Raw genomic sequence first — 14,353 nt, 5'->3', positions numbered from 1 at the left:
GACCTGACAGACTGCCCAATGATTTGTACAGAAAATTCCTGGAAACCTGGGGGCCTTATATCAACTTGCTCACTAACACAATATTACCTGGTACGGAGATTCCGCCGTCTTGGAAACTAGTGAAAATGATCGCAATCTATAAAAAGGGGGATAGGGCAAATCCGGCAACCTATAGGCCTATAAGCCTGATTGACTCCTTACAAAAAATATTTTGTAAACAGATTTTGATAAACATACAGGAGTGGATCAGGGATGAGAATATACTTTCTGAATGGCGGGCAGGCTTCAGACAAAATGTGAGCACTATGGATCAGAACTTCAGTTTTGCATGTATATACTGGAGAGAGGTGATCATACGCATGGGTAAACTTTATGTTGCCTTTGTTGACCTTGGTGCAGGATTTGATCGTGTCCCCTGTTCCAAACTATGGAGGGTCCTCGAGGACATGGAGCTTCCGACTTCCGAGTTGAACATTCTCATGAGATTACATGATAACACACTTGCCCAGGTAAGGTGGGGGCAAGATGGGGTTCTGACCGACCCGATTCAGATCGATCGGGGGGTCAGCGCATTGGCACCTACTCTCTTCTTGCTGTACATAAATGGTGTCATTGAATGATTAGAGAGATGGGTGTGATGCACCAAGGCTAGGAAGTCGGAGAGTTCCTTTGCTCCTTTTTGCAGATGATACCCTGCTAATTTTTAAATCACTGCAAGGGTTGCAACAACTTCTGCATTCCTGAACCCTTGTAATAAGAAGATGTTAGTGGGTGATAACATTTTACATGTAGTATCCAGCTTTGATTACTTGAGTATCAAATTGAAGAGGGACCTATGTTGGGCACCACAGGTGGAAAGGGCTTAGCTTTCCATGATGCAGTATACCACACAAATTGGGAAAATCCATAGCAAAACAATATCAAGAAAGGTGGCACCAACTTTGGAAATTTATAATTTAAAGGCCTTAGGTGCAGTTCTTAATAGTGTTGAATTGTGGGGCTATTCACATATTGAATGTCTTTCTGTGGTGGAACAAAGGTTAGTACACCATTGACTCCCTTATATTTAGATATGGCACAAAAGAAAATTGTCCATAAGATTGAATGTAGAACCCCAATCTATTAGAATAAGTTATGGACAACCACTGCCTTGGAGTCCTACTGCTATGGTATCAAAGTTCTTTTGGTCTCACTGTATGTATGAAAAATACTGTGGCTCTGTGCAGTCAAAACACTATTATGGAAGTTGAAACGGGATGAATACTAGACTGCACCAGAGAGTGTGTTTCAGATTGGCAAGGCTAGCCTTAAGGGATTATTCTGAGAAAGTGTGGCATTAGACACTGTTAGAGAATGCTAGGGCTCCCTGACAGTGCCGTTCATTGATCGGACACCATCAGCCACCTATGAAAGCCACATTGATGAAATTGTCCCCCCACTGGCAAGGAAACTCTATCTCCAATCTAGATACAGCATTCTACCCATAAAATAATTTACATGCAAACGGCAACTGGATAGAGGCCCATTAGATGAACTATGTGTAGGGTGTCAAGAAGGGTCGGAAACGTTTATCCAAGTTTTGTTATTCTCTCCCTTTTGTGTGGCTATGTTTTTAAAGGCATTTTGGATCAAGCGAGCCAGCCGGCTAAAGCGTGCCACTGATCCTTGATATGAATTGTTGACCTTCATAGATGTTAGCTGGTGAAAACTCTTCTATCTTGTAATTTTTTATCTGTGGTATTAGATTTTGTGATTTTTTAGATACTGTAACATGAATTTGGTGTTTTTATTTTCTTCTTTTAAACTTAAAACTTTTTGGACATTATATTTATAATGTTTGTGTATTGTGGTTGTGTTGTTATACTTTTAAGATCTATGTTGATCGAAATAAAGTCTATAATGATGATGGTATGTGGCCTGTAGGTGTTTGAGATCCTCCACACAGAAATAACTTGTGATCCCCTGATTTTGTGCGACCGAATGGGGTGGCCCTTCCTTTTCAGTAGCTGCCGCCAAATTATGGATCTCCCTACCCACTATCATCTCCAACACGGACTCCTTCGTGGATTTTAAAAAACATTCAAAAACCTGGCTTTTTTTCATTTTAGATTCGCAGCTTATTCGCTTCTTGTCTTGCTTTTTTTCACTTTGGTCTGCTATAGCTCCTGGACTGCCTCAGGTTTTAGTGCGCTTTATAAATGATATCCAATCCTATCCTATGGTGTTTTTCTCGGGCAGTAGCACCGATGAGGAGGGCCGTCATACTCTTTCATGGATTTTTCGGTCTGGCTTGACAGTTCAGCTGTCACCTGACCTTTCAACCTGCACCAATATAATTCTTCAGCTCTTTGCATATAAACAAATACATATCCATTCCCACGCTATCTACTTGTAATACTTAACATTACCATGCAGCATTTTTTTTTTTTAAAGCCAGATATACTGGCATTTCCAATACTTGTTTTTATTTTTTGGGGGTTCAGTTGAGCTGTTATTAACTAAAAGCATTATTGCACACCTCCTCCCGGTTTGTCAAAACAGAATGACTGCTAAGTAGTTAGTGGTGTTCAAGTGCGTATATTAACAGCTAACTATTGCATTAACAACATCACGTGAAACAGTATATTTATGAACAAAGACAGGGGGCATTTTCAGCAACTGATTGCCTACAAAACTTGTTAAAAATGAAAAAAATTGAGTTTAAACCAATTTAATAAGCATCATTCTGTAATGTATTGCAACAAATTCAGTTTAGACACAGACAACATTAAAAAATGTAAATCAACAAAAATAATGCTAAATTGAAAGTTATCAGTCACCTATTGCATGCCAATGTATCAGCTCGTACTGCATAAAAAGGATGATAATTCATAATGCTAGATGTTGAAGGCTGTGGACTGTTACTGCAGTCCACTGGAAACAGTTGTTTCCCATCACAGTCGCTGAGCGCGGACGCTGTATATTGAAATGTCTTATGGTGGTAAATGCACCTGCTGCTGAGTTCCTTGTGCCACAGCAATTTTCAGGCATGAACAAAAACACGAATACAATGCTGGTGAATAATGCACCTGCTTGAGAGAGATCAGAGTTTGCCCTAATTGAAGTTTTTTGTCTCACCATAAAGTAGTGCAGAAGGTTCATGTGCAAAGTGCGTGTGGTATGCAGATCACTGAACTGTATTTTATGTAGAGGGCTCAGTGGGTTATTGCTTTTGTCACGGACATCATTTTGTTAAGTGAAGCTCAAAAACATCCTTACTTAGCACAGTGAGCCATGAAATGGGATCAAAGAGCTGCATGAAAACTGCAAGATTTAGGGTAGAAGTGTATGTTTCTCCCCAGTCTTTCTTTATCCTACATTTGCAAAAACAAAGAGCTTGTTTGGGGAGAAATAAATTCTTACTAGTAAAGCCAAACTTAACCACTGTGTTACATTTTAAATCTTGAGCTTGTGCTTCTCCGAGCCCAAACTCTTAAAGTATAATGCCTACCAGTATTGATATTATGCAACTCCTAGATGTTACAACCCTCATTGCTTTATGTAATATTTCCTATAGACTGATTTACATATATGATTCATTGTGTCTGTATAGTGCGTGTAAGGTAAAGTGCTCTGACACCTTACATTGATCAATCAATCAGTCAGAATGTGTATAGCATGGCTATTCGCCTTAAGGGTAAGGTGCTGTGGTCTCGCTGGCCTCACTCGAAAAGCCTGGTCTTGAGTCCTCTTCTGAAGTCTGCGAGTGAGGGTGACATTCACTAGTGGAGGGGTAGATTGTTCTTGGAATTGGCAGTGAGGTAGGAGAAGAAACTACCTGTGTGGGGAATGTGTGCAAGGATGAGGGAGGCAAAGTACAGTTGACTGGCGGGTTGGTGGAAGTTCAAGGGGTGGTTAAATTATGCGTGACCCAGGTCGTGGAGGGCACTTTAGGTGTGTGTCAGCATCTTGAACTGGCATTTCTTCTGGACAGGGAACCAGTGGAGATTCCTAAGGTGGGGGGTCAGGATGAGCCTCTTGGGAAGTTGGGTGGTGGTTCCAGTGTAGAGTGCAGTTTCTTAGTCCTGCTGGCTTGTTATATGGGCTTGCTTGACAGTTTTCTCGGTCTTAATGGAAATCCATCTAAAGATTCTCCGGAGCATGCGGAGGGTCTGGAAGCAGGTGAAGTAGACTGTTAAACTGGTGCTTCAGGGTGAGTTTGCTGTCCAGGAACATGCTGAGGTTGTGGGCGTGGTCAGTTGGAGCTGGTGTGGTTCCAAGTTTGGGGAGGCCACCAAGTGTCAGCCATGGTGAGGTCTTTTGCTTAAAAAATCAGCACTTCCATCTTGTTCATGTTAACCTTCAGGCAGTGGGTCCTCATCCGGTCGGGGATGCTAATCATTGCAGTGCAGAAGATTTTTCTTGTGGTGGCGGGGTCTTTCGTGAGAGACAGTGTGATTTGGGTGTCGTCTGCATAGGATATGATTTTGAGTCCATGGGGGACACACCTGCCGATGTCGGCCAGGTGTGTCATGTAGATGTTGAACAGGGTCGCACTGAGAGAAGGGCCATGTTGTACACCACAGATGATGCTTTTGGGCTCAGAGGTGATCAGCGGTAAGTGGATTCTCTGTGTGCGTCCTGTGATGCAATCTATTTGAGAGCGTCTCCCTAGAAGCTGCAAGGTGGTATGGTGGATACAGTGTCAAACACCGTTGAGAGGTCAAGGAGAATCAGGGCCACTGTTACACCTTGGTCGAGGAGGGTTCTGATGTCAGTTGCAGCAATCAAGGAGATCTCGGTTCTGTGGTTGGCACGGAAGCCATATTGGGTGGCATCAAGTAGATTATTTCTTACTATGTGTTCAGTGGGGCTGGTGGTTGATGGCCTTCCTGAGGACTCTGGTGGGGAATGGGAGCAGCAAAATGAGGCAGTATTTTATGAGTGCAGTGGCGTCGGCAGAGGGTTTATTCAGGAGGGGTCTCACCTCTGCGTGTTTCCATGCATCAGGGAAGGTGGTAGCGGTGATGGAGTGTTGAGAATAGAGGGAGTGCACTGCTGATTTCTTTGTGTCTGAGGTTGAAGATGTGGTGTGGCAATGGTCCGTAGGTGCTCCTGAGTGGATGAAGGGCATGGTGGCTGTGGTGTCTAGTATGGTGAGTAGGTCCCATGTTGTGAGTGGGTGGCTGTGGGTTCTGTCCTTTTGTGTGAAGAGGTTGTCAATCTCGGTGGGTTAGTGGTCGAAGCTGCTTTAGATGGCAGATATCGTGTTGTGGAATTAATATGCAAGTGTTTCAAAGAGTTGTTGGGAAGAGCGGACCATGTTCTGGGTGGCTAAAGGGCAGGTGAACTCTCAGACAATGCATAAGAGTTCCTTGGTGTGGTTGGTGTTTGCCTCAATGCAGTCGGTCAGGACTTCTCTTTTTGTGTCCTTGAGGAATTGGTGGTATTTGTTGAGAGCTGACTTGAAGTGGTCTGGTGTGTGGGGGTTTCTGTTGGAGCACCTTTGTCTTTCCTGCCGCTTGCATTCACGTTTGACGTTCTGGTGCTCTGGTGTGTACCAGCTGGCATGCTTTGTGGATCTGCTAGTATTGGCAGATTTCATGGGGGCTACTGTCAGCGCAGTTGGAGATCCAGACAGACGTTCTAGATGGCCGTTTGCAAGAAGGTTGATGTATTGGGCCTGGTGGTGTTAAGGGTGCCCCTCGATTGGGTCTCTGTCACTTTGTTCCAGCTGTAGTGGGAGGCACTCTTGGGCTTGGTTGTGGTGCCTGGGGAACCTGCGATGATAAAGTGAAAGATGGCATGGTTGGTCCAGGTGAATTCAGTGACATGGCTTTACTAGACTATGTTACTGGCTGTGAAGATCAGATCAAACATATGTCCCAGTGACCAGCTGGGTGAGGCAGATGTTGCTCTTGCTTTCCAAGAGGTTGGTGGAGTTGGTGAATTTTGGGTTGTCAAGGTGAAAGTTGAGGTCGCTATGGAAGATTTAGTGATGTTCAATGGCCAGAGGCATGATGAATTCAGCTATGGTGTTGCAGAAGTGGTGGCGAGGTCCTGGAGGTCTGTAGGTGAGGGTGCCTCTGAAGGTCATCTTAGCATCGGCATGAAGGTGGAAGCTGAAACGTTCCATGATTGCAATGCCTCCTCTGGTGCAAATCCAGTGTATGATCTTGTAGCCTACGGGCGTTGTGATGGTGATTTTGGGGTTTGAGGAGCGGTTGAGCCAAGGGTGGTGATTGCGTACCAGGCTTCGGTGGCGTGTTTGCAGAGGGACTGGGCTTTGAGGAAGATGCCCTGGAGTAGTGCGAGTGTGCTCATGGTTGGCGGGGGCCTGCGGAGCATGTAAAGTGGCAGCATGCGAAGGGTCCTTCTGTTGATCTCGGAGAAGTGACGCAACAGTAGTTGTTGTGGCGGTTGGGGTCCAGGGCTCGAAGCTTGGCAGTGGAGTATTGATGGGTGGTTAAAGGACCAGAGTTCTTGGCACTGGGCATGGACAAGGTGCGGATGGGCACAGATTGGCTTGCCTTTGCTGGTGGTGTGGCCGTGCTGTAGCCTCCATTGAGTAGGTCCTGTGAGGGGTATTGGGTGGTGGGAAGTGGTCTGCGGGAGGCGTCAATCGGCACGAAGCAGGCAGCAAGGCTCACTGAACACAATAGGCACTGACTAATAACAGAAAGCAAATTGCTATAAGCATGACTAGAAAAGAAATTAAATAGATGTGAGAGAAAGGCTAAGGAAACATGAGGGGCACCGTTGGAGGGTGGCAGTCAGGGAATCTGTGGAGAAGGTGGTTACTGGGCGGTGCCGACAAATATAGTTGCATTGGAGATCACTAGCTCTAAACCCGCCCCTGAGCAAATTGACATATTAAACATTTATTTGAGTAGGAAGGAAAATGTATTTTGAGTCTTTTTACTTATGAACCGGGGATAGGGCAGCCAAGCAATAATATGTGACCCTCATGCAGAGCTACACAACCACAGCAGGGGTATGCTGAAGTTTGTTGGGAAGAAGGGGAGCCAGTCAAGCTCCTCATCCACGCACACAAGGCACTCCATAAGACCGGCCCAGCCTACCTCAACAGACGGCTCTCCTTCTACACCCCCAACCGCCAGCTACGCTCTGCCGACCTCTCACTCGCCACCTTCCTGCGCATCCGAAGAACCACCACCGGCGGGAGATTCTTCTCCCACCTTGCCGCCAAGACATGGAACACCCTCCCACTGAGCCTACGACAAACCCAATACCTGCTAACTTTCAGGAGGATACTAAAGACCTGGCTGTTCGATCAGTAGCGGTCCCCACCTCACCCCCCCACCCCGCCCCCAGCGCCTTGAGACCCTCGCAAGTATGTAGTGCGCTTAACAAATGACTGATTGATTGAGTTAAGAATTATTTATAGCCAGTGTTACTGAGTACCTGTATTTCTTTACTTGGAGAGGAATTTTAAGAGCGCTTCTCAGCAAAGTTGCAGTACTTGTAATGGGAGAGTACCAGCAATTCTTGAGTAGCAAAAAAGGAACACTAGGGTTGTGAGTATGTAAACTTCTATATTTCCTTCAAAAGCACAACATACTGAGGGCACGATGCGGGTTTTTCCAGGTAGCTAAAACTGGAGGATACTTTTGTTCTACGACGGATGTGTAAATCTGTTAAAGCTCACAAATGAACTCTCAGTAGAATTTGTAGAACCCTGCTTCTTTAAAGCTAATGAGTCAGTACTCTGTTTTAGACTTGGACTGAATTACCTGGCAATACAGGAATGGAAGGCTGAAAGGTAAATAATACCCATTTCTGAATCCTGTACTCAAAATCACAAAATATCCATTAATGGCACAAGGGCTACAAACAAATGGCAAGATGAGTGGGTGTAGGGAGGAGGGGTGGGGCAAAGAGAATGCAGCAGTCCTCCGGATCACTGCTTCCTCTGAACAGCCTACAGATATTCAAAAAGTGTAGGACCCTTTACGACCGCTTCTATTTTGTGAACTGATATCACCCCCTTCAGGGTGTCATTATTTAAGCAACGACAGTAACTCTGGTTGCAAACCAATACTGCAGTCAAGTATGAATCACTAAGAAGGGGTGACATCCAATTCGCACTACCTTTTCCTCGGAATTCATAATGAGTTACAAAGTTTGCACTGTGACATTTACATCAAAAGTTCGTATTTCGTGATTGCACAGCCTGTAATTTTGTAAATCGCCGGCTTTGGGGGGACACAAAATCCATTCTCAATTATGATATCAGAACAAAGATGTCTTATTCCAATAATTTCTTTCCGTCCGTTCAATGAGCTCGTGTAACTTGCAGTGATAGAAGCCAGAAAGAAATGTCATAAAACATCAAATTTTTATACCCAAACATTAAGATCTGGTATTAGAAAATGATCCTTCCTAAAAGTCTTATGGAATTGTACTTTGAAAAGAAAATGAGGTACAGTTCATTCTCATATTAACATTTAGATCAAAATTCAGAATTGAATTAAACATGAATTACTGTGCCTGTGAGGAACTTACTTGCTTTTCCCTTTATATACTGTGGCATAGGATCCTTCTCCTAGTTTTTCCAGTTTTTCATACGAGTCTGCTTTTCCAAATTTGGGACTTGTTGGCTGAAAGATTACAAAGAAAAAAAATGATGAAAGATTGAATCACAATGTAGCTTAATGTCTACAAAGATACAATGAAATGTGTGACCTACAAAATCTAGGTGGCTGTGTTTTTATTTGTATGAGTGGATATTACTTTGTCTTAAACAGAAATGCAAAAACAGACCTAATTAAGTGGCTCTTCAAATATTGGTTATTATGTACCACATCATAGAGTAGTTGAACTCCTAGTTCCTGCCCAAAGTGTAAAGCATTTTGTTTACATAGACAACTGTTTGTGGCACACATCATGTAATTTGTAACTGAATTTGATCAAGTCATATTACAGCTATTTGCTGAACAACTGTATTTGACTGCAAGCACTATATGAATGCCAAATAACAATACCAACAATAAAATCCATGCAGTCAGCGCAACACAATATGCAAATATTGTAAATAAAATATTGTAAACCAATAGTACTGGTTCCAAATCACAACTACACAGTTACATCTTATCTCAGGTCATAAGGTACAAGATGAAAAATTAGACAAATGCTTTAGCAGATAAAATCAAATTTTCAAGTACAGTGTAAAAATATTTTATACTGAAATAAATTGGTTCATTTTATCAGATGACTAGTGAAAAAATGTTGTTAAATTAAAATTTTTTTATCAAGGATAAGATGATATTCAAATGTTTTGTTTTCAGTCCTCTGCATTGTACTTTTAAGAAAAAAGGCAAAAAGTACATTGTTGCCAGAATAAAATAATTCTCCCCCAACAGTTAACCCTGTCAACCCACCCAAACCATTGCATTAAACAGCCCCCCATAGTTTATACTCTGCGTTTCTTCCCAGCAGATGTAGTACTGCACATTTTCTAACCTCCAAGTCTGGTTGAGACTCATAATCACTACTACTCCTCAGATATATCTTTAGGCTAATATCTTAACAACTCACAATCTTTGAGGACAATTAATTTTCTTATTATCACAACCCATATAAATTACTATGAGCTTTCCATTTTATCAAAATAGTCTGCCCTGTTTCGAGTACTGTAAAAGTTACTTCAACCTGGCAGGGACTAGACGCTCCAGCATCAGCACGTGAACTGTGGCCTACAGTGACTGAAAATTAGTTGAACAGCCATTAATATATAGGAGAATGTCTGTAATTCATCAAACAGTATGCGTCCAAGGAACACCATAGTAAAACCACATCAGAGCATTTATTAGAATCAACATCATGGCCATCTGGATATTACCCAGCACATTCGCCCAAAAGGTAGTTACTCATGGACATTCCCTGATGATATGGGTGATGGTTCCCTACCCAGTAATTCTCCAATGCATATCTGTACTCATCCTGTAAAAGGTGTGTGGTCTGTCTGTAATGCCATCTGTAAAGTTTTTAGTTGAGGGCTTTCCAATCTTGAGCATATTTGTAAAATTATTTAACCTGCAAAGGTCCTCCACCCACTGCTTTTTCTTCAGCTGGATACACAACTCTTTTTCATTATTCCTGGAAAGACATCTTATCCTTTGAATGTGGTATATTCAACAATTTGTATATTTCAGGCACTGTTGCAAGATGTACATGAGAGCCTCTTCAAGGATATTTACCCTCATGTAACACATTGCCAATCTGTGTGCTTTAGTTACATATAAGTGCTATGCAAAGAAATGGACGGAATGCTTAATAAATCGTACACCCCTAGTCAAGAGATCTGAGTTAAATCAATTATTCTTTTGCTTATCATGCCACCCCAGTTTAGACCCAGTCATATGCAAATCAGTCTTGACCCTGTGCCTCATGGGAACAGTCCAGACCTAACTTGACAACAATTGTTCTTTTTGCATTTGTCACCCCGAGTGGGTCGGGTAGGCCCAGATGTGAGTCCCGTGCTCTCCATGCTACTGGAGTCAAGCTATCCTGGCTGATATGGGCTGAAAGACCGAAACTGGTCCTAGGATGCTTGTTTCCAGTCCAGGGAGGACCTGGCCTGGTAGTTCGGGCTGGACTGCTCCCATTTGGTGCAGGGTCAATACTAATTTGCATATGACTGGCTCCAAACTGGAATGGCATTGTGAACAAAAAAACGATGGATTTAGGCACAGATCTCTGTACTGGGGTGAATGTATGGCATTGTTCTGCATTCTGTCCATCAATTGTTCTTTTTGCATTAGTTACATATAATGCAATTGTTTTAGAATCTTTACATTTCTGATAGGAAAGAAACTACACTCATCATAAATCATAGGCACGATTTATCCAAAAATGAAATTAGATGACCTCCAGGTATGGATTAACTCGAACGTTAGTTTATAATTTCCCAAAACAGGTTTTCACTGGGGCATGTCAACAATTCATGGTAAAGAGGCCCTTACTCATCTGGCAAGCCACGCATTAGGCGTTAGTGAGGTGCTGCTCCCCTGTCCATTTGTTGACGTCTCTTAAACCTTTGATAACCTAGATCATTATTTGCTCTGGAAGAGGTTTTGAGCATGAAAGATACAAGATCTCAGCACTCTGCACTAGGCACCAAGCACCTCACTGAGAAGGAATCGCAAAGCAGCTCAGGCAGCACGTTGGTAGCCAGGCAGGAGCATAGAGTGAGGTAGAGAGGTAGAGTTACCCCTCTCCACCATAAAGTGCAGTTGGGTGGGGAAATGCAGGTCAGCAGTCTAGTTAACCGGTCCTGATTAACCTGCACCCTTAAATGAAGGCCGCAGCGGGTGCTCCACTTGTGCACCGAAGGCACGCCAAAGTCAAGCTCGTCTGCACCCGACCGGACCCAGAGGGCAGGAACCCTGCACAAACTTCAAAAATTGCATCCTTTGGTAAGGATTTAAATAGCCTTAACAAATCCAGAGAAATCAGTTGTGATAATGGCTGGGATTTTACAAGCAATCCAGCCTTAGATAAGTTCTGTCATTATTGTAGACTAGAGTGGAACGGACCTCCTAAGCCGGGGTCGAGCAAGACCAAGGGGCCAGAGGAGCTGCAGGCATGGAAGCTAGGGTTGATCAACTGCCACTCTCTGCCTAAACATAAATTAGAAATCTGTTTACTGTTAGAGGAAACCACTCTAGATGCCCTGTTTAATACAGAAAGCTGGCTTACAGATTGCTCCTCCGCTGTTATAGTAATTGCCCTGCCACCACGTTACACAGAATTCAGACTGGACCAGATTTGGCAGGTGGATTGGCCATTCTGATAAAATAAAAACTAGTACAAATGTACCACCGAGGCCTCCCCTAACAAAGGGTATGAATGCCTCAAATTTTCAATTTCATTATCCCCACGTATACCTTCTCTGGGCTCTTAATTTATAGACCCCCAGGCCCTTATGGAGAGTTCCTAGAAAGCTTACTCGACTCTCTTGCCAGCATACTATTAAAGAAATGCAACACCACCATAATAGGAGATTATGGAAGTGTTGCATTTGGAGGATCAGAACCTCCCCAGCGTCAAAAGTATGCTGCTAGACCTTGAGGGTCTATAACTCGCCCAGTTGGTAACGAGTGCCATACACTCCAAGGAACACTTATTGGATTTAGTAATCTCTAATGACCCCAACATTAAAGTCGCACCTTCAATACGGTCCCCTGGTCAGACCACCGCTTCATTACTTTCAACTTAGGAAAAAACGAAAGAGAGCACCATGGGTAGCCCCCAAAGCGGAGACAAAGAAAAGGTGCTGAGCTAAGTTTAACGCAGAGGCTTGGGGGAACATCCTAGCAGAAACAACTACACCTAACACTGAGACACCAGTAACAGTGGAGGAAGATCATTCCAGATGGAAAACCTGGATTAGCCAATCTCTGGTCAAAGTAGCCTGAAAGTTAGCTCTAAACCAAAATCCAAACCCAACTGCTAGTGTTAAAGAAAAACTACAAAGCAAATCGAAAGGAACTGGAGAAATAACTATGACCCACAACTTAAAACCCTGTATACGTCAGCCATCAGAAGATACCACAACAGTATCAAACAAACACAGGCAGTTCTTTGAGGAGAAAATCAGCCAGGCCCATAACTCCCAAGGGAACTGTTCGCGGTAGTCAAGGCTTGAACCACCCCAGCCCAGGATCCCCACCCAACAGAGACCTCGGAGTTGAGGTGCAATGACTTGGCCACATACTTCCTATCTAAATTAACGGGCATATATAGCTCCTTCAGGACAAGCGGGCAATTAATCTCAAGGTGGGAAAAGGATCAGGAGGGAGTTCTCCCTTAAAAACCATCACCAATCTCCCGCTAGTGGAAGCAAAAAGAAGTAGAATCATTGATGGGTAAAGTTAAGTCGGGTTCACCTCTAGACCCTGCCCAACTGCACATCCTCAAAACAGTCCCACCTGCCATTCTTCCTCCCCTAATTAAGGTCATGAACCAGTCTCTGGAGATGAGCATGGTCCCAGCGTCATGGAAGCACGCTATAATTAACCCCTGCTAAAAAAAGCCAACGCAGATCCAGCGCAACTAGGGAATTACTGTCCCATTTCCTTGCTGCTGTTTGTGGGCAAGCTATTAGAAAAGCACGTCAACAGATTATTGTCTGAGTTCCTGGAAACTAACCACTGCCTCCACTCCACGCAGATGGGTTTCCAGGTGCAACACAGCATGGAGTCTGCTCTGTTGACAGTGGTGGAGGAACTCAGAACATCGTTAGACCAGGGAAGATCAGCTGCATTACTCCTCTTGGACCCGAGTGCTGCCTTCAAAACTGTGGACCACAACACTCTGCGAAGCAGACTCTCGGCCATCTGGGTACAAGGTACCATGCTACAGGGGCTGGCCTCATTTCTGGAGGGGAGAACAATCCAAGTATTAGAAAACACCACCCTCTCTACAACTGTGTCAATAACATGTGGGGTGGCACAGGGTTCCTCATTGAGCCCCACACTGTTTAATGTGTATATGAAGCCACTATCTAGGATAGCTCAAGAGTTCGATATCTCCATGCCATCCTACGCTGACGATACTCAGCTGGTGATCTCCTTAGACCCCCATAACCAATGGGGACTCCAAGAGGTTTTCACACTGCATGGAAAAAGTCATGGAGTGGATGACCAACAGTTGCTTAAAACTGAACGGGGACAAAACAGAGTTAATGATCCTCGGGAACAAGATGATTCCCAGGCTATCCATAAGCTGGCCTGAATGCATGGGCAGCCCACCCATGCCTAAAGAATTAATTAGAAACTTGGATTTTTGGCTAGAGAAGAATCTCTCTATAACAACACAAGCCAAGAAAGTTGCGGACACCTATTTCAGACTACCTGGAAGTCTTCGAAAATTCCTAGAGCGGATCCCAATACAGCTCAGGAAGATGGTATTCCACTCCTTGGTCACTTCACGTCTGGACTAAGGAAACTTGTTATTCCTAGGGGCGCCAAAATACGCGACTTACAGACTTCAGATGGACCAGAATGCAGCAGCAAGGTTGCTGTGCAATATCGCAGCTCGAGAGTCTGCAAAAAGCACCTCAAAGGGCTACATTGGCTCCCAGTGGAGACCAGAGTCAAATTTAAGGCACTGGTCATAACGCACAGAGTTCTCTATAACACGGGCCCTAGGAAAATCAGAAATCTGGTGTCCCTATAAATCCCAAATAGGAATCTGAGATCAACCTCGGAGGGACTCCTAAAAGCAACAAGTGTCAGGAAGGCGAGGTGAGGCGGTAGATCCTTGTCCCAACGGGCCCCCAAACTCTGGAACTCTCTACCACAGGAATATCGGACCCTGGGCAAAGAATTGGAGGTTTGGAAAGCAATCA

General features: G+C 43.9%; 1 protein-coding gene across 4 annotated transcripts in view; it reads right to left on the bottom strand.

The window, feature by feature from the left end:
- The window catches only part of CDK14 (cyclin dependent kinase 14), a 2,039,605-nt gene that overhangs the window by 1,408,819 nt on the left and 616,433 nt on the right, over positions 1–14,353 (bottom strand). For all 4 annotated transcript variants that reach the window (XM_086941837.1, XM_086941840.1, XM_086941838.1 and 1 more), the window contains one exon: positions 8,506–8,600. In XM_086941837.1, the coding sequence (XP_086797963.1) occupies positions 8,506–8,600 (95 nt within the window). The remainder of the gene's footprint in view (positions 1–8,505; positions 8,601–14,353) is intronic.

The sequence above is a fragment of the Lissotriton vulgaris genome, chromosome 10, assembly GCF_964263255.1.
Source record: "Lissotriton vulgaris chromosome 10, aLisVul1.2, whole genome shotgun sequence".
NCBI lineage: Eukaryota > Metazoa > Chordata > Amphibia > Caudata > Salamandridae > Lissotriton > Lissotriton vulgaris.
This window is presented reverse-complemented; position numbering and strand designations above follow the sequence as displayed.